General features: G+C 38.2%; 2 protein-coding genes across 2 annotated transcripts in view; both read right to left on the bottom strand.

Moving 5' to 3' along the window:
- The window catches only part of LOC139963660 (serum paraoxonase/arylesterase 2-like), a 121,940-nt gene that overhangs the window by 5,022 nt on the left and 95,367 nt on the right, over positions 1 to 21,551 (bottom strand). The window lies entirely within an intron of this gene.
- LOC139963996 (uncharacterized) lies at positions 826 to 13,985 on the bottom strand. The gene is made up of 3 exons (XM_071965286.1): positions 13,837 to 13,985; positions 5,230 to 12,869; positions 826 to 4,082 (listed from the first exon to the last, which is right to left on the bottom strand). Exons 2-3 carry the CDS (start codon positions 5,552 to 5,554, stop codon positions 3,016 to 3,018), a joined length of 1,392 nt encoding a protein of 463 aa, XP_071821387.1. The 5' UTR covers positions 5,555 to 12,869; positions 13,837 to 13,985; the 3' UTR covers positions 826 to 3,015.

Here is a 21,551-nt window from a genome sequence, read left to right as displayed (position 1 = left end):
TTAAATTGAATTTTCGTTCTGTCCAAAATTGGCCAGCTTGAACCTGTTCAAAGTTAGACACGGCATATAGAGTTTCTCTTTCCTGGATACATATAATTTTTTAAATTTCATCCCCAAAAGTGCTTACAACCTTAATCCGATGATAAATATGCTGGCAATATACCGTACATGTCATCGCGAAATTTAATAGGAATAAACGACGTTATACCTCTCACCGTTGTCATGCATGAATTACCGTACACTTTCGTATGTTGTCCATATACAGTATATGACCTGTTATTATGCATTCATTCGAAATTGACAATAATCTTCTCCCCCGCCCCCGCCCACGCCCCGCCCACGCCCCCCACGCCCCGCCCCCGAAATATATATATATATGTAATAATCATCGACGGACATTTTTTTGCAGAAAGGAGTGGACATTTTTGCGACATCTTTTCCCCGTTACAGCTTCAATTTCGGTCTACGTTGGGTTTAGTTTGGGTCCATTTGGGTCGGACTGAAAATATTTTTCTCTTTTCTTTTTTATATTTATATGATTTCTTTTCTGTATTTTTTATGAGACATTTGGCATCTGGAGCCCTGATTTTCATCGGATCAATGCGTCCTTAACACAGAAGTATAATCACATCGGTGAGTACATTACTCACAATATATATATATATATATGATACACGCCATCATGCGATGATTTTATTCCTGATTCAACTTACAGCAGTCGACCCCCCCTCACTCCCAAAAAAAAGGAATATAGGTGTTTAAAACCATAGTGGTCTACCCCCCCCCTCCGCCTCCTCAAACACATAATTCTCTACCTCGGCGTTGCTAGATCATTTACTTTGAATTAGCATAAAGAGTATCAGATCATAAATGGTCAAATTTAGTTACATATAGTATACCGTACGTCATATACCTTGAAAGTATGGAACTATTGGATAATAAACATGGAATAGCCTTACTCTATTACCAAGCGTAGAAGTCTATTATGATAACGTCTGCTTGGCACCTACTACAAAAAAGGGGGAAAGCAGCGGTGGGGGCGGGGATTCAGGGCTCTACATTCCGCCGCCTTTCTCTACACGTCCCCTCCCCCGACACACACATACACACAAAAGTTGTTGTCTGAAAGCTTCACAAAGCCATATAGACTATGGAGCATGAAGTCAAAACAGCTTTCTAAATTAATTCTTGCAGTCATCTCCTGGGGACTACATGAAATGTGGCTTAAAATGTAGGTATTGTGTGTCCTTTCAATATCTTAACAGTTCCCACTCCCAGAAATGGGGCACTTTTGAGTAAATCCCGCCTAAAAACAAAACACTAAAAAACAAGAATTCCTTTAAAAAGGACTGCGTGTCATGCAAGTGAAATATGGTATTACACTGTTTGTTCAGGGATTTGACATCCTACAATGACCCATATTGTTTTTTATAAGTAATGATATTGGAATTGGCATCTAATGAGGACGTGCACTTCATGAAGTGTTGAAACGAAACACCAAATAGTTGATGAAATTTCCCCAAAATAACAGATTTTTGCCATTTTATCACTTTATTTTAATTACAAGCGTTGTACAATTTAAGGTAACACAGTAATTGTCCCTTGAGATATTATTTATAAAGAGTTTTATGATATCTTATACTCTTTTGCAGACCTGTTGTGTTTTCTTCCCATACCATATAACATGATCTGTACTATTTATAGTACATGAAGTATTTAACAGCACAATATAAACTTTACCCCATTTAGAGAATTGATGTGCATGCCAGCGCTTGGTGCCACTGTTTCAACTGCATTTTTTTTTTTACTAGCGCGTATATTTCCCTGCAAATTGTTACAACATGAAATACGCAGTTAGGTCACATCCATGCTCTAAGTGGGATAACGTTTAATTGTGACAGACCTTCCGTATTTTTAAATGATGGGCTTGATATAGCTTACAGGGAAGACTTTGTTAGTCCTTATTTATTTAGAGTACATGGTAAATAGACTATAGGGCGTAAGGCTGAAATGCACTTCTAAATTATGTTTAGTAGTCCCCTCCTTGGCACTACCTGAAATGTAGCTTAAATTGTAGATATTTTATGTCTCTTTCAGACTATGGCAGTTCCCACCTCCAGAAGTGGAGCACTTCCCAGAAATTCCCGCCTAAAGACAAAGGGCCCGAAACAAGAAATCCCTTAAAAAAAAAGCTGCAGACAACATAAGGAACTTTTGCAAAGCCAAATTTGCATTATGATTTCTCTTGATCAAGTGACAACACTGGTTGCTTAACTCAAATGCAATTAAAAAATATATTAAAATACAACATGCACTTCGTGAAATCCATCCCAAAACATCGTATATTTGACGTATTTTCTCAAAAAATTCAAATTTTGGCCTACTTAGCCTGTTGATTTAGATTTTTTACAATGTACATGAATATTTCATGAAAATGAATTAGCCAAGATATATTCCAAGAGATTGAAATCATCCAATTAACCATAAAGGGAGCTTAATTAATGAGTGAGTGAATATAAACGACTTATCTTACAATTGTGTTATTCAGAGAAAATGACCTATACTTTCCAAGAGCTATGTAGCTGTAGCACCACTCAAATCCAAATTTACTACTTTATTATAAATGCATTTCACATAGGCTACAAAATGAACCAAAATCTTCTGTCAAATGTGCAAACTCACCTATATTTAAGAGTGTTGCAATGGTACACTATAGAATTGTAAATAAATGCAATGCATGTTGAATTATTTTAAATAAATATACATAGATGAATCCTACTTTGACTAAAGAGTTACTTTGTCACTGTCTTGGAGTAACAGCTTTTTACTACCTGTAGATATTTCATATTGTTAATACACCAACATTTACAAACACTACATAATGGTTACGGTCAGGGGTGCAGTTGCTGTATTAATACTTATGCACATAATACACCACTTCACAGAATAAAAATTATTCCCAACTTCAATTCAATGGTTGTAAGTGTGCACCAGAAGTTTTATTAGGGTATATATTTATGTCATTCCTTTCGTGGCCAAATACATGATGTCCTGAGCAATGGCAAGGATGTGACGATCCTCTGTATCTGTAGTCTTCACTTTCTCTTTATCATCTGGTTCATCGGAAATGCCAACAACCCATGCCAGAAAGTTATACAGCTTTGTTGGTACCATACTGCGTGCTGCGAATATTGATAAATCTGTTGATGTTGGAGGCCATAGAAGGTTGGTTGATGCTGTTCCCTGTAGCATTTCTTTCTTCAGGTCCAATGCAGTAGAATACCTGTCCCTGAGTGATGACATCTCATTTGGTCTAGTTTGGTAGCCACTGCCATGCCTCTGTCGCTTTGGTGGCACCTCTTTCTCGTGGTCTGTGGTGTCTGTGTCAGTAGTGGTGGTATCAGATTCAGAACCCATGACACCTGGCACAATTTCTTCAGTTGATAGTGTCTCAATGTACACCATTTCACTAGCATATATTTTCTTTGGCTTTAGAAAACACAGCTGGGGATACCTGCGTTGTAGGCGTTGCTTCAAATTGTACGTCTTGTACCCACTGGCATCGATGCCTTCCACGTCTTTCACAGCTTTGCAAAACTGCTTCTTCAATTTCGTAAAGAGGTAGATATTCTTCTCCACTATGATCTTCTGATCAATGTTGTATTTACAAAAGGCATCAAATCCTTTGGCATACATCTGTTCCTTTGGCGCTGCATTGTTTCTGGTTAAGTAATTTGTGTAACCTTTGAAACAGCTCCGGTGGTATCTCACTTTGATGGCCACACAGTCTCTTTCACGAATCTGAATCAATATCCGGATATCTTTCTTGTCATTAGCAGCTATTGCTAGTTTGCCACCATCTGGCAGTTCACATAAAAGCAAAGGTTCTTTCTTCTTTCGTCCCTCGCGATCTCTCCATGACTTGTTGCCACAACAGATAATGCACACCTCAGGAAGGACAGGATTAGATAATATCTTGCGAAAGCTGACCACACTGGAGCTAGAGCGTAACAACCTTGTTTCTGCTGTAGATGACGTATCCTTAGCTTTGGGTTCCCCGCTGGAAGTGGATGGTTCCAATTCTGTGAAAGAATGAAATAAAAATGATGTGTGAATCAATTTGTAGGTACCGGTAAACAAGTACTAGTACATGCAATGACAAGAATTAAGAATGGAAAAACACAAGCATAATTTGTCCTGTTTGTGTAAATACATTTAAATTATGTTGCTCATAGTATTTTCCAGTTGGGAATACATGACATTTTTTATTTTACAAAACTACCATATAATTTGAAAAAAAAATAAAAAAATAAGGAACTACAATTGTATTGAAAATTGGACGTAACTCTGCAATATGGCAGCTTTTTAGACAATAGCCACATAACTACAATATGAGACCAAAATTATAAATTTCTATTTCTTTATTTATCATGTCTAACATTCAAGTATAAATACTGCACATGCATAGGCCAGTCATGCACTGACTGTGCATCAAGATAGCTAGATGAAATTCATTATGCATGTACATGTATATAGTAAAGGCTTCATAATTGACGCACCCTCATAACTGACGCACCTTCAAATATTACTAGCAACGATACAGCAGGCCATCTAAACATTTTGCAATCAAGCAGAATTACATATTTCATGAGCTTGAATCCATTTCAGCTATTTGCTGACCAACTTGTGGTTTTTCTTAAGCTTTTAACACCTTCCCCCAAGTTTTGCACATTTTTCGGGCATTTGGAAATCTTACACCCTAAATAACCAACATTATCTCAATATGATACCACTACTCTCTGGGACCTGACCTGTCGGAGCTAAGACTAGGCTCAGAGCATAGCAAACAGCATCCAAAGTCAATGGATGTATACTAAGGCCTACACTACAGTTAGCTTATCGACGAATGTGTCAATTTAACGGGTATGAAAGAACTTGACACGGCAGACATTTTGTGGTCAAATTCTGCTCAATTGTACGGTGCATAACCACAGAACTTTAAATATTTTGAAATCATTACATTTCTGAGGAACTACACATATGAAAAACACATACAGTTGAGTGATTTGGATCATTCCTTGATAGACATCGTTGATCAAATCCAGGCTTAAGTGTCAATTATGAACCTTACATGCTACATGTATGAGTGTAACTCATAATGATGATCCAAATTGAACATCATAAAATGTGCTTTATACGTATTTGTTACATCCGAAATTAAAGTCTTACCTGGTTCATTGCATGATTCAACCACAATGTCTTTCTTCTTGTTGTTTATACCTCGCTTGCGCTTTGAGGAGTCGGTAAAATACCGATAACATTTCTCGTGGATACCACCATGTTCTGGGATAGGTAGTGTGGTAATATCAACATCGCCATTAACACGTAAAAATTCACTTGCTATATCGGCCTGATAACCCACTAGATCTTTCCAAAGTGTAACACTTTTCAATAATGTGTTCCATGTTGTCACTGTGAAAGGCTTTAAAATTCCAGAAACACCATAACAGTGAGCAAAACAAGCATTTTTCGAGCAACTTTCATGGTCCGCCATCGTAATCGTTTACATGACTCTCCAGGTAAAGCGTCCGGCGTATACCACGTGACAGTGAAAATCGGCGTACCGAAGCTTGTTAAAGCGGCGTCTCTGATTCGTCGGTTGAACCGTGCATCAAGGTTTGTTTACTTAAAGTAGAACGATAGTGACAGAAAAAAATCTCTCATTTTCATACATAATGTAGTTTATATGTTACCAAGCAACATATTTTTTTAATTTTTCAAATAGCACACCGGAAAGTTATAAAAAAGGGAATTAAAACATCGTTTTTTCCCCTCCGTAATTTAGGAATTTGCAAACACTGCAACGACCTTGAACAGCCCTCAGGTCAGTGAATGACGTCACTGTGATGATCTTTTCTGTTGTGAACTGTTCAGTACGGAGCTGTGCGTGCATTTCGTGTCAGCATAACTGTTATTTTCGGCGTAATGTCAGGCGCGGATCCAGGGGGGGTCCGGACCCCCCTGCTCTTGGTCGAAAAAAAAAAAAGAGAAAAAAAAGAGAGAGAAAAAAAGAGAGAGAGAAAAAATAATTAAATTAAATGCCAATTTTGAACAAGTAGGACGTCAGAAGGGCGGTTATCCTTGCAAGTCAGCCAGGTGTGTCTTTTCCGTCAAATGAACTATAGTGTGCACGCGTGCTACACGTGCAAGAAATGCCTAAAAATCTCATTTTTCAGACCGAAAAGTTTCAAAATTGAGGTGGTGTTCGATTTTTTTTGGGCGGTGAGGTGGCAGAGCGGTAGGCTGCATAGGATGCAGCCACGTGTTTACAAGTTTTTTTTACAAAATTTGCGGCGATTTCGCAACGATTTCCCAATATCTGAAGAGGTAACTCGCAAGCTGACCCAAAGTAACGTAAATCTCAAGATCACGTTTTTGGCGGGTTTTATACAGAGTGATGTATGAATGTGCTCACTTACCAGTCAAACTGGCACAATAACAATAGTGATGATAGTCTCAAACGTAGATTAGTATAACATCCGAAAGAAAATCCAAAGTTCTAAACAAAGTAGATTCGCTTGTATGCACTAGGCCTACTGTAAAACATAAACGTTCCTTGTTTCGTGCGTCATTAAATCCAACAGAAAGGTTTCATTGAGCTTGAAATACCACCGCATTTGAACTCAATCGAGTTGTTAGTCTAGCTCGAACAATTTTCTCACTACATGCAATGCCTATTGCGTTTATTCACATGCATGCCTCGTGGTTTGGGCTTCAGGAGGAATCGTATTCTAGCCCAACTTCACGTAGGTCCGCAAACGGTACTTTCCAGTGGCGTAGGAAGGTACTTTTGAGTGGGGGGGGGCTGAAGACTTATGGCCGGCCTGGGGGAGGGGTCTAAGGGTGCAATATAGCACACTTCAAGTCATCCACTCCATTTTGTATATAATTTTGCATTTTCACCTGGCCTTAGATGCAATTTGGTGCTCCAAATGAGATTTTTTTCTCATTTGGAAATGAAGAAGGGGTTTTCTGACTTGCAAAGCGGGGGGGGGGGGGGCGGAATGATACTTCCGCCCCTCCATATTCTTCACTGAGGGGGCTGGCGCCCCCAGCCCCCCCCCCGGTTCCTTCGCCCTTGGTACTTTCACACTGTGCAAACATAAGTGACAGTGTGCGCTACCGTAAGTAATACTTACACGATGTTTTGTTTCGCTCGAGCATACACACATTTCCTATTCGTATTACATTTAAAGTGGTTTGGAGGGTATGAACACATCTCTGCCCCCAAAAAACTCTGCCTAAGCGACGTCCATGCCCCAATTGAAATTTGCACGTGGATTCTCTCCTCACATAGTCATTAGGTTGTTCACGTCTGACATGTCTTCCAGTTCCAACACTTACTGTTGCATTTATCGGGATATATATAAATAATGCGGCATAAAAGCATCAATCTTTCAAACTTTTATTACTTTAGTGACCTTGCCACACGCAAATTTCAACTGGGCCCGAGAATCATCTTCTGTGAAGTGGGCAGAACAAACTTTCACATTCTTGCCATGAGGAACTCCTGGTGCGATGAAGTCTTTCCTGGTTCTCCTCACAAATCGTATCCAGAGTTTCCGATATCTCTCACTACTTTTTCCGCTTGGAAAATTGAAAAAAAAACTTATTGTAGAGTCCACATTCGTTCTGTTGCATCCCCCTACAACGCAATTTCTTGGATTTTGCTAGTGGTTTACGTTGTTTGTCGAGTCCAATATAGAGTAGGTTGCAACTAAACTTACACACTAAGTGCACACTGCTGAAGTACACTACGCCGAGCTCACGTTGTTATCATCATAATGACGTCACATGTCACTGTAGATCACGTGATCATCATAATGCTTTTCGAGAAAAGCCCAATTTTGGTTTAAAAAATCAACGAGTTTAGGAATTTTTTGTAAGCCTTTCCCAACATCGGATTGACTTGAATTTTCACATGTGTAAAATGGAAACCAACTAGAATACTCTTGAATAAAATCGTATTTTTTCGTCGATGGTGAAAAATCACTATCGTTCATCTTTAATGCACCAATCACGTAAATGGCATATCTCGCGGCCGAAGGAGAATCTGTGATACGGTTTAATTGGCTCATTTCGTTGCTACGATCGTTGAATTCTATTATAAATATATATGTCAAATTCTTACCAAATACTAAATAATGCTCCATTTCGTAGGGTGGGAACACATAAATTAATTCTTTAAAAATATTTTACTAATTTTCAAAAGAGGTTTCATGTAGTCCCAAGATGGTGACTACTGGACAAGCTCCTAGATCGACTCGCCGAAGGTGACGGTGTCACAGAATGTTAGCACCAATCAAAATAGATCTTAGAGAAGGTTTGGGGTTTCAGCCAATCGCTGCCAAGCACCCCTATTCAAGATGTCTGCGGCCATAGATGAAACATAGCGCAAGCGTAGACGAGAAGAATGGCGACTTCCAGCCCAAATTCAAGCGTGTATAGTTAAGTTGAAGGAGCATAGAAATAGAGAAATGGCGAGCGGTCGATTCGGGCGCTTTAGAAGTGATGAAGAAGTCCGAATTTCGATATAGCCTACCTATTACTAGTAGTACTAGTAGGCCGAGTAACTAGTTCTACTACTACTACTATTACCAGTACTACTCGGCGTAACTTTATGTTAGGAATGTAACTGTGTTAGCCTTACTTAGGCCTGTAAACTGTACTGCCAGTATCATACACGGCCATTCACTCTGGTATTTTAATAATTATTCACCCTGGGGCCTAGGAGTAATACTTAGTTTTGTACGGGTGGATCCAAGGGGGAGGGGGGGTCGTGCTTACCCAAAGGCGATTCACAATATGTCCAATGCCCCATTGTTTGTCCTATGTACACTGTATAACAATGTGCAGCGTATTGTCTGCAACTTTGAAAAATACTGCCAAGTACTCACTCCACATGTTATTCAGCACTTAGGCTATATGTATTTCATAGACTTTTGTGGATGAAATTGAAACCCCTTCTAGTTTGTAATGACTTTGAAAACTGCAGTGATTGAGATCCTTGTTTGGACAAGGTGTTGAGCTATTCTTATGAAATTGTGACAGGTGATCAGCATGAGATCCAAGAGAACTTCATATGTCAGTCAAAAGCATTCGGTCAAATAATCAAGAACTTGCATTCCATCATCAGTTCTGATGCAGTTAATTAAGGGTGACCAAAGATCATTAATAATGAAGTAGTCAAGATTTGTCGGTCCAATGACTATCCAGTCTGGCCTTAATCTTTCAAAAGATGGTTCACTGACAACACACCCTGGCAGTAGATTTCAATGATTGTTAACAGGCTGATACAAAAGGATAGTACTGGCATTAGAAGCACAACCAAAAACATTGCAAAGGAAAGTAAAGCTGTACTCATAGACACACAAACTATGTTGCATGGTTCCATGACTGGTCTATGGAAGTTGCCATCATGATAAATAGCAGTATGTCTTGTATGAACGAAGACTTTAGAGCAAAATGTTGTTATTCCATATTTAATGGAGTGGCACCTGGTTAATGGAGAGCAAGCACAGTATTGAAAAATACTGAGTGTAAGTCTGAGCAACTGGATATTCGAAAGACTCTCCCATATTCCAATGTAACTCTTAGCTCAAACCAGCGATGCTACTTGAACTATTGTGACTCAGCATCTTCACTCTGTCAATCCATCTAGCTGTTATCCATCTTTCTACAGTACCTTTTTTAAGTAACTACTGAATGGGCAGTGTGAAAACCCCTCATAGCACTGCAACTGTATGGCAGCCGTTGGCTTAGCCATCCTTTACCAACTTTAAACCCTGCAGTCCTGTATTTGAGGCAAGTGGGATTGCTTGAAAAAAGATTGAACTATTAAGTTTATGTAGACAGCTCAAAATTGGCAAATTACAATTAGCTTCCTACTTGTATTAACATGTAATAGATAACCATCAAGGTGGTAAGTTTGTTCACCATACATGTATCTGTGCTAGGAGCCTAGGATGTCATCATTTACAGTTTGTATTAAGGAATTCTATATAATTATGTCTTATTCTTTCAGCTTGACACATGATGTGGTAGAGTACTTATTTATGAATAAAGTAGAGCCTGGTTTACATGAAACCTGCAGCATTTCATACAACATGCCAGTTTCAGGGTTTGCAAATCACTCAATCTTTTGGTATACTGTGTATGACCAGTTTACAGTGGTAACTTATCAGTAGTATTAAAAAAGCTATGTAAATTTTGAGTTAAAATTTCACAACTTGAGTGGTTTTAAAGGATTAGCTGTATTACATTTATCTTGGTTGTTTAAGTGCTCTGGAAACTCTTTTTGTGATGGATTTTCAATGCAATTTCCTCTGCAAGGTCAAAATTGCAACCACAAGCATTCCTCTGGCAACTAGCAATGTTCATCCTCTCAGTTTAGTCTCTGGGTCGGTGTTCGTTCAATCATCTGTTAGCAACATTTTCAGACATTATATGAGAAGAAATATCATAATTCCACCTATGGCAGTGAGCAAAACTTTTGCCAAAAGTGTGCAAAACTGGCAAATACTTCACATAAAATACCCGACATCACACTCATATTTTCATGCATATTGTGTGAAACTTTTTATCTTTTCATTCTATTTATGTCAAGAGACATGTTGAAGGGCATAAGAAGCCTCATAGAGAAAGTTTCATTAGAGCAGTACAGTAGTAGCAGAAAGACATGACAGTAATCACATGGAGACTGATGTGGCTGGACATTCCAACTGTGAAAATTATAATTTCTACTAGTTTTATCAATTTTTATGTCTTTCACCAGCCATGACTGCTAATAATGAAGGCATACTGTACATACCTGAGAAGGCAATAGATTGGGAGGAGGCATATTTCTTGGTCTTGCAGGCTTATGTGTATGTAGTTGTTTAAAGCTGCAGTATGGTATATTGCAGTTGAACCTATACTTAAATTGTGATAAGTTAAATACTGTCCATGGATACAGTTAGTATTTTACCTATTCAGACATTCTTAGATGTTTACTCATTTAGGTACTGTAAAACTTCATAGGATCAAGCAAATGATCCCAATAACTATAAAAAGAAACTCAATGTTATTATTGATCACAGTTCAAGTCAATTGAGAAAGCACTGCATGCAAGCAGAATTACGATTGAAATGGTTGTTCAATGATGATAAAAAAAGGAGTGTGGCAGGAAGGGTTGGCAGGTATATTTGTCCATGTTACTATCATAATTATCATATTTCTGCCATCTAATCATATAGTTAATCAAGACGAATTTTATACTAGTGACTAATAATTTATAAACAATGTTAGAACAAATAACAAATCTTAACATTAAAACGCTATAGAAATATGGCCTTTGCAAATCACAGGTGCCATATATTCTGTACATTTATTTACAGATCTATTTAGTCGAAAAAGTTTTTTTCACTGTGAAAAGGTATTTGTTGTGGCATGAAATAGTTATCCTTCAGCAGGGTTGATATTATGTTATTTTCTGAACATTGCAGTAAATTAACCCATCCATTGTATGTTAAACATTCTGTGGTCTCAGTCAGTCTTGACAGTCAATTAACATTTCCTTGCTGTTAAGGGAGTATGCAAATACCTCTTTTTTTAATTAACAAGAAATATCATGTTGCATTGTGCCTGGATCAAACACAACAGCAAACTTAAATTTATGTGCATTTCGTATATGGCGTTTTGTAGTTTTGGTTCCTTGCTGAAAGCAAAGGAACCTTTGTGGTCAGGTCGGTGTGCATGTGTGTGTAAGTTTGTATGCATGATAACTCAACAAGGGCTATGATTGATCAATGCCATATTTGGTGGGTGGGTGGGTGGTCCATAATTAGTTGATAAACCATATTGATTTTGGTGCTCATATCATGAATATTAATGAGGTCACAGGGTTAAACCTCAATCTTTAGATTGCAATAAGTACAGTAGACAATCATAAGTCACAGTTTCATCAAAGGTGAGTGTGTTATTGATAGGTAGCCTACCCATGGCGATGTGTGTTGCAATTGATAACGTGTGTATTTATGAGGAGGTGTGGCTTTGTAAGGCAATAATTGATCTTGCTTCAACATTACATACTTGAGGTGTTCCCTGTTAATCAATGAGCAGCAGCAAGGAACCATGAAATGTTTTCGTTCTGGTTGACAGTACCTTGCCATGCCAAATTTATCTTGGAAATACCATAGCTGGTTGTGTTTCATATGTAAATAAGTATGTGTGCTTTGTGCTTGCTTGTCTCTACTTGCGATCTAGTTGCTGGGAAAAGCAGCGATTTGTTTTGTTATTGTATTGATATCATAGCATATTTGTGGTGAATAAATGCAATACTTTAATCTGGTGACATTGGAACAAGAGGACTGTACTTGGTGCTTTCAATAAACTCAAGTCGCAATTAATAATGGTATTTGATTGTTTATTTCGTTAACTAATATTGACAGATGGATGAAAATCCCCATTCTTGACATTTTTATTATAACGGAAGAGACTGAAATCTTGTCATGGTGCTCTCTAGCATAAAATGTTTTAAAATTATTAGATAAACCCAAATTGCCTGTGATGCTATAACATCATTTGATGTTGTGACAACTATGTCACAAAGCTATTGCATTCTTTGGACACGGTCACTAGCAAACCATGATGCTGTCACATTGATGTGAGGATACGCAGGAATAAATAGGCAGGGGAGAGTGCTAATTTCTACCACCGCTTGTTCTGGTGGCTGAGGGGTTTATTACTTCTTCTCTCACATAGCATGTTCGAGATTATATTATATGATTACATAAACAAAAAGGACGGTGCAGCACCTTCAGGTAACTTTCCTGAAAGATAATAAAAAGAGAAACAAAACATAAAAATAAAGTCACTTAAAATTGTGTACCAGACTAACTCTACTTTCTGTGACCCAATTAGGCTGGTTTCTACGCTGTCTGAATAGCTACAATGACAAGGGTAGAACTGGGAGCACCACTAGACATAACACATAATCGTAAAAATGATGAGATGGCGACATTTAAATCTCGGCACGTCTGCCTTACAATCTCTCTGTCCATTTATGGGCAGGGCATTACACTTATAAAACAATAACACAACTTATCTAGTCAATTACATCTCAACCAGTTCCCTGTACACAGAACGTGTAACTTATTACAGAATACATCGTTTAACAACTAATTGTGGTTAATACAGCAGCAAGAGGCATTTTGTCCAAAACCAATATCAACAGAGGTGAATTTAATCTTAATCAGTGCTGGTTAACACATAAAGTGGTGAATATAGAAAGAAAATACCTTAATGAATAATTAGATAATGTTACTCTAGCTCACTTGGGTGGCTTGCCTATTACGTACACATATATTCAACGATAACATGGGCGCAGCCATCTTGTTTGTTATGAGAGGGCGCTCTATCGGAATATAATACTAAAATACTTTATACACACTTAGCAATTCACCGTAAGGCACGCTTAGCCTAGACAATGAAACACACGAATTACACGATTCCCTCGAATACAACAATAACAAGGCATGTGATCTTATAATGATATATTTTAAGAGTACAAAACTTAACTAAGCCCTTGAAAATACTCAAAATGAACTTGAATACCATCGTGATGCATTCTCGGAAACAATAAACCTAGGCCTACCACACTATCTAACGATAGGCTAACCCACGCTGAGAATAGGTCCACGTTGTACGAACAAAAATACAAATTGTGAGTCACAAACTCACTTATACTTCCCTATCCTAACATGAGCCAAAGCTTAAATATAATATACATATAATTACCTCAATTACTTCTTAAAAGCGACATCTTCAGCAATGAACTCTACATTTCTAAAGAGCGTAATATTTGTTTGGTGTTCGTTGTAATGATAATGTGTCAAAGGCTACAGCAACGAACGCCGAAAGGGACAGATGTGCAACCAACACATGGCTCCCTGTGGGATGCACTACATTGAGTATTCACATAATGTGACAAACAATTCAGTCTGCTTCAATCTAAAGTTCCGATTGATTTGTTTGGAGTGCTAAATTGGATTAAAGGGATAGATGCCACGGCATGAAACAAGGAAAGTCGAAGACTAGGTGTTATGAAGAAAAAGTTGTACTTTACTATTTTTGTTAAGGAAAAGAAAACTTACCTTATTGATCTTTGAAGTGTTACCACTGGGGGGGGGGGTCCATTGCAACCAGCCCTCATACTGTAACTCCGTCAGCATGTCTACCGCACATACTGAGCAGAAACTTTTGGGCATGTGTCTCCCCCCCCCCTCCCACCTCTCTGTCATACCCTCACACTGCATGTGAATGACTTTGCAAGTGTGAGGGTCCATGTTTAATGTTACCACGAAAAAACATGACTATCTCTCCATGGAGGCTGATTTATGTATAACATTTCCACTTTTCCCCCTCCCCCATACCCAAGTGTTTTCGTAGTGAAATCTCAGAAAGTTGCACCTACAACAGCCCTCCTAATGCTCAACAATAGCCCGATCATTTATGTTTGGAAAAAGGCAATGGTCAGGCAAAACTCTTCTTCGCACCAACATCATGCAGTATACTACTGCCAAGGGGGGGGGGGGGGGCTCAATAACCTCTCATTGGTTGGTCTGATAGGATGAAACATCTCAACGCGTTAAGGCTTCGAGTTCTGAAAAATGCCAGGTTATGTATCTTACATTTATGCAAACAAAGAGGTATACATGGTTCTGAATGTAAGTAGAACATAAAGAAACTCTAAATGTAAGCTAACAAGAGCGCCCTCTACTAATATTTATTTGTTCCTTGGCCACATTTGCATGCCATTTTAACCACTTGAGACATTTCAAATCGGGCAAAGACTATAAACAATAGTAAGTCCTATCTGTGGTCTGGTACCAGCAACAGAAGTTCCAAGTCAACGTGGCCTCCCCCAGTGGAGTAGCCAACATCCTATTGTTATGAGGGAGCAAGATTTTCTTAAGGGGGGGGGGGCAACCCCGTGATGGTTGATCGTAGGAATTACCAAGAAATATATGTATTAATGGGCACCTCGTCTGCACAAATACACATCCAATGGTTCAGTGGAACATGACACACTTTCACTTAATTTACCTCTATTGCAGAGACAGTCGTCGTGGTTTCTGCATAATTCCGCACATTATGAAAAGGATACAATGAATAAATTAGCTACTTTAATTCACTACATGCCCAGATTTCCACACAAAAAAGTTTCACTAGGCCTATATTACAATTTTTGGCGCTTATTCTGTAGGACGATATTGATCAACGGTCTCCGTATGTGGGTATGATGAAGGCCCAAAATGTATAATATCTCGGTCTGATTTCCAAGTTCTGACCTTAAATGAAGTATGAACATGAGCCCTGAGGTATGAATACTTGTGATAAGAGCTCGAAAACATGTAAAAAGAAGAATTTTGAATACACTGGATTTCATTTGGGGGGGGGGGGCAAGACTGTAGCACAAAGCAAATTTGGGGGCATCCCCCCGGCCCCCTCTGGCTACGCCACTGGCCTCCCATAGCTGTATAGACTCGGTATGATATCATATATTATCCACCTTTTCATTCTCCTTCTCACTCTCTACAATAATACATTTGATCGTCCTGATAATTGCATCAATGGACTCAGCGAGTCCAATTCTATCACAAACAGTATCTTTTATATTGTTTATGACGTTATATTGTGGTATTTTGTGGTATTTGGCGCCAATTTAAACTTTGCCCGACTGGCTTGAAGTTCATTTTTTCAGTGTCAGTTCGATTGCCTCCGACCTCTGGTAACTTTCTTATTCTTTTGTTTACATTTTTATGTCTTTTTTAAGATGCCGCCTTTTATTCAAGTAGGAAAGAAATGAAACTTAAGAAGTAAGAGAAAGTGTCATGCTGTATATACGCTACAAATTGTTATGCCATTGCATGTTGCATTTCCGACTTATTAACGTACACGCTTTTGACTACGTCACATCCGCTTGGAGTTAAAAGACGGGAAAATCGGAATTTAATTTACAAACGTACCTTTGCAATTAGCTCTCAAGTTAATTATAAGTTTCAAGTTCACAGATCTTTCCAGCCTGTGCTGTGCGGAAATTGCCTTAGAAAGTATTCTTATGAAGCGCCCTCACACGGAGAGCAAATTATACTGAGCTAATACATGGGTATCACGTGAAAGCATCGGTCTGCATGCATTTGGAGGTTCAGCTTACTAGACCTTTTCATTTAGAAACCATAATTAATCAGGCTAACCCTAATTGTAAACCTATTGGGTTAGGGTTAACTTCTAGCGGCCGCCATAATTGTTTGGAAAATTCTTATCGAAGTCGAAAACTTTTCCGCATAGCCTATTGCCGCACATAAAAATTATAGTTGCAACCAAGTTTTTTACTTTTTTAAGACTTTAATATTATGAACATGCCATTCTCCTGTGATCACAGTCGTTTGGAAGGTGGGGAAGTTTTCCATAGAAACTATAAGTTCTGCAAGTTTCTTCGATTTTTAGCCTCAGTTTGAAAATATGGTCAGTTTAGCACTTTAACCCTTTTTAACTTCTAAACGGGAAGTGGTGTGATCTTCCGTCTCGAATATGTTTGGGAACTATAGTGACCCACTAAGCCATGAAATTTGAAGATCGGCCCCCCCCCCTTCAAAGGGGGGGGGGGGTAGTTTTCTTTTTTATTCACTTTTCTTAAAGGATGAGTACATCATCATTTACAATAGGGCAATGAGCAGCCTAGTAATGAGCAAATAAGAAACCAGAAAGTCAAAGATTGAGTGATTCCTTGCCCATATAGGAGATATTTTGTTAGGGCTTTGATTTCAACTTGAGAGATTTGGATATATCATGTTTGTAGGTTATTCACAGTTTGGACTGTATTGACCTCAAATGAGTTTTGACCTTCACCAAGGGAGGGGGGGGTTGCGGCTGATTCTGACTCTTTAAGTTAACTGACAATTATCTACGCCAGTCAATATCTAGTAGAACTGAGTAAACATTTTGCACGTAGTGCAGACGCATTTAACCTTTGGACTTGCTTGATCAGTTCCTTTGGGTATCGCTTATTTCTGTTAAAGCTACGATCTTACCTTAACAGATCTGCCAACTGTGCTTGCAGTGGCTTGCATGAATTTATCAATTTTAGTCGTCGTAACGCTAAAATCTGGCTGACGTGTTCAGGCGGGTTTTGGTAGGACCGTACTGGCATATCAAAATCTTATTGCTTACTACAAAGATACTGGACAGAGAGAACTACAGGAACTCAACAACTTACGCGAAATGCAACGCGTACACCGGTTTCGTTGCGACAGTTTGTACGGATGCCTGATCCGGACGATGAAATGATATAGACTTGTGCATCATGATCGTAGGGCAGAAACATGTATGTGATGACAGTATGGTCGGTGTTGGGTACCGTAGAATGGGTTTTCTGAAAACTACTTCTCTTGACCTCAAAGGGAATTTGACACACATGGAATTCCACAGCGATTTTGTTCTCACCAAAGGCAATCTACGTGCTTTGTTTGTACATTAACGAAATTTCACTTTTAGAGTAATTTTTTTTACAAGATTTTCAGACTTTCATCTCTGCTGACCTCAAATGACCGTTGACCCGCGTCCAATATAATAGGGATCTTCTACACAATATGGGCCATCTACATAATAAGTATGAAATCCCTCCAAGTTATCCCTTCCTATAAGTGTTAACAAGCAGTTTAAAAGGTTTTGAGTTTGACCTCTGGTGACCTTTGACCTCCACCAAATACAATAGGAGTCTTTTTCCTAATATGGGTTAGTGTTACCCACATGTAAAGTATGAGTTAAATACAAGCTCCAATATTGAGATATCTTGTTTACAAGAAAGTGTCACATACACACACACATACATACAAACCCACACAATCACCATCGCATTGATTTCTTCAGCCTTTGGCAAGGAATCAAAAAGAGGCCTGTTTCTGGATATAATGCCCCAGAGAACTAAACAAATGAAATACAATGACTCAGACTTTTCTGTTTTATTCTTTTTATTTCAAACCAAAAATATAGTATAAATTTAAAAATACACGAGGTACACAAATACTGTATGAATATATAGGGTAAGAGAAAAGATGTGATAAGGAGCTTGAAATAAACTTGATTGAAATGTACTGTAAAAGTCATTACAATCCCAGCTGCCTATACCACTCCACCCCATCCGAAGACTTAATAATAATAATGATGACAAAGACGGCGATGATCTTTCTAATAATAATAATCATCATGATAACGATGATGATGACGATAATAATAGTAACAACAACAATAATAATAAGAAGAATGATGATGATGATGACAATAATAATAATAATAGTAATCATAGTAACAACAACAACAATAATAATAATAATAACCATAACAATGATGAGGATGACAATGACAATGACGATAATCATAATAATAATAATAGTAAAAACAACAACAATAATAATAATAATAACAATAAGAATGACGATGAATAATAATAATAATGAAAGGCATTTATACATTAAGTTGCCCATGGATTGGTGTACCTGAAACTCTCGACCCACCCACCCACCCTCCCCCACCTCACCCCTCTGCTTTTCTTAATGGATGCGTGCAAGTTATCATGGTTCACTATTTCAATCAACAAATGCTGTAACATGCTTCGACCACATAAACACTGAATGCTCCAAACCACTGTACTTCAGATGTTGTCGGCAGCTGTTTCCATCGTCGAGGCATTTCAAGTAACACATATAAACTATACAGTACGTGGATATGAATCCAATTATCCATAAAGTACCTGCACATTTTGAGGTAATGTTCCTCCACAGGCTTATGTATGCTGTGTCCACCTTTGTTCCATTTATCAGTTTCAGCATTAAACACTTCTGGGGTGGTACAGTACCCTAAATTGGACAAAAATTAGACAGATAATATACGTGATTCAGTGACTAATGCATGTCCTTAATGGAAAACTGGGGAACAAAGAATAGCAAATAATAAGTGGGAGAAATAATGAAGAACATTATACAAGATGAACATTGTTCATGATAACTTTATCTGGGGTGGTGAGTTGCAAAGTTAAGCACAAATGGATCACAAGTGAAAATATCGGTTTATTTCCCGTCCTCCAATGGTACACATTGGCTTTACAAGAGGTGCTCAAAATCCTCCATTGTGAGCTCAGCCATGCCTACATGCTGTAATATTTGCATAGTTCACCAATATGCACAACTTTGTAGTTTCTGATGAGAAACGTATGCCTATATGTGTAATAAAAATTTCTTTTGTTTAAACTTATGGGCCTACGGAGCATCCCGGTGGGAAACTTCAGGTCCACTAATACTACAGACATGTCCATACACATGGCTTATGGTGGATAACCAGTTTGCTGAAAGCTGTTCTTCTCTTTATATATATTAGTTATCTGTTCCAGTAGTCCCAAAGTATGAGATGATACCATCCAAACATTTTTGGTTTAATCTGAAGTTAGCTGCCGAGCTAACAACTCATTTTGAGTCTTTCATTGGAACACCAGTGGAAGATCTATAAGGAAGTCATGATTACTTTAAGATTACCCCTACCATTCACATGTGCTGTGTAGAGTGATGGACACTACAAAGCGAGACTATCACTGAGAAAAGTCCTATGAAGACAATGCGAGGAAATTCAACAAGAGCTTTGCCACTGAAAACTCCTGTAATTCCTTTTTGTTACAAGTCTCATTATGGTGCCGAATACTTGACCTTCTTTTCGAAACTGTTTGGCTGTATGGTGTCTGTTGATGGAATTGAACCACCTGCTGAATGAATTCTGCATCACCAGAACAGATTATATAATGGCCTAACAAGTTCCAAAAAGAAAGAAATCAAGTTGGTCTATGTTTCTAGTACCTGGAATTTTAAAACTGAAGTCCAATTTTGGAGTTGAATGTCAAAACCAAATCGTCCCTCAATACAATTGCCCCACATAGGGAATGGAACTTTGGAGAACCATCAGCAAGGGGATGAATGTTTGAATATGATGAATCAGTCATGGATGTGGAGTAAATCTCAACTATTTGGAATATACATTGCATCCCACACAGCCCACAGATTTTGAGAAGACTTCATTGGGGGAAGAATAATCTTGTGCAACCTGTAATGTTTTTTTGCAGACAATGTTATTCATGGCCAATCACAAATTTGCAACGATTATTATAACATGTACAGACCTATTGAAGTTCAATGAGTTTACACAGTTGGAGACCATTGCATTTCAACATCTCAAACAGACCATTGTTTGTCTTTAAATCTACCATATTTCTGAATTATTAAAATATCATGGGGAAATAGGAATAATTAATATCCTCTTGTTTGAACAAACATAAGACTGGAGAAGAAACATTACATAGCCTAGACCAACCTGCCTGGAAGATCCACACAATTCTTCAACACGTCCCTCTTCATGAGTTCCGTTTTCATATAATTAGGTCCAGGTGCCATATGAGCTGTATACGTTAACATTAAGTGCTAGGCCTTTGCCTATTTAATTATTAGGGCCTAGCCTGCTCCAGTCTCACGTCTCAATGTGTAACTTGAACAAGTTGAAGTCATATGGACGAATTGTCAAGTAACACAATAACATTATTCCGTGCAAATCCGACCACTTTTACTTGGTATTCCTCAGCAGAGTCACCGGGCACACATGCATTGCGTTCATAATCATATTAAAAATAGGAACTGAAGGATTCACTTTGGTTGTTCACTGTAATAAAGTAACTACAGTAGGTCTTGGCAATAAGTACTAACGTAATTCCTTGAACACCACTGAAACCGGGGTCGGCATAAGCTTACACAAGGGCGCAGACATGTTGTTTATCCAGGAAATGCTTGCGATTGGCTGACACCCTAAATCTTTTCTGAGATCTATTTTGATTGGTGCTAACATTCTGTGACAACGTCGTAGTGCGCCCTACCGTCTAGAAAGTCTAGCCCAAAAAAAAAGTGTAGGAATAAAGGAACTCTGTTTTTGTATGGAATAAACTGCTGGATATTATGGAATGTCACAATTAAATGTCCGTGGGAGGTATCGAAAGTCCCTTAGCTGCTTCTTCACTCGTTCAGTTTCCTTATAAAGAACTAGGAGAAACCAGAATGTTCATAACTGATATCAGAGGCAAGAAAATAACAGCAAAATTTTGTGTATATATTCATAAGCCGGGACAAAAACAGAAAGAGCGTGAACCTGTTTTAACATTAACCAAGATGCTGCGTTCACTTGTGTTATTTTTATCTTTATGTGGTAAGTAAACTTTCCATGTCTTTCTATTGCGTTAATCTTGAAAGAATATACGGAAACAATTTTAGGTCAGTCCTGAAATGTTAAGCCGGGTTTGCCTTGTGGATTATTGCTAAGAACTGTTTAAGGGAAATGGCAGACAACTTAAGATCCAATGAGACGGTTGAACACAAAATAAGCAGAGGTTAGAAATATAATAAGCTTGTATATAAACTTGTACT

Source organism: Apostichopus japonicus, chromosome 22, assembly GCF_037975245.1.
Source record: "Apostichopus japonicus isolate 1M-3 chromosome 22, ASM3797524v1, whole genome shotgun sequence".
NCBI classification, from domain to species: Eukaryota; Metazoa; Echinodermata; class Holothuroidea; order Aspidochirotida; family Stichopodidae; genus Apostichopus; species Apostichopus japonicus.
This window is presented reverse-complemented; position numbering and strand designations above follow the sequence as displayed.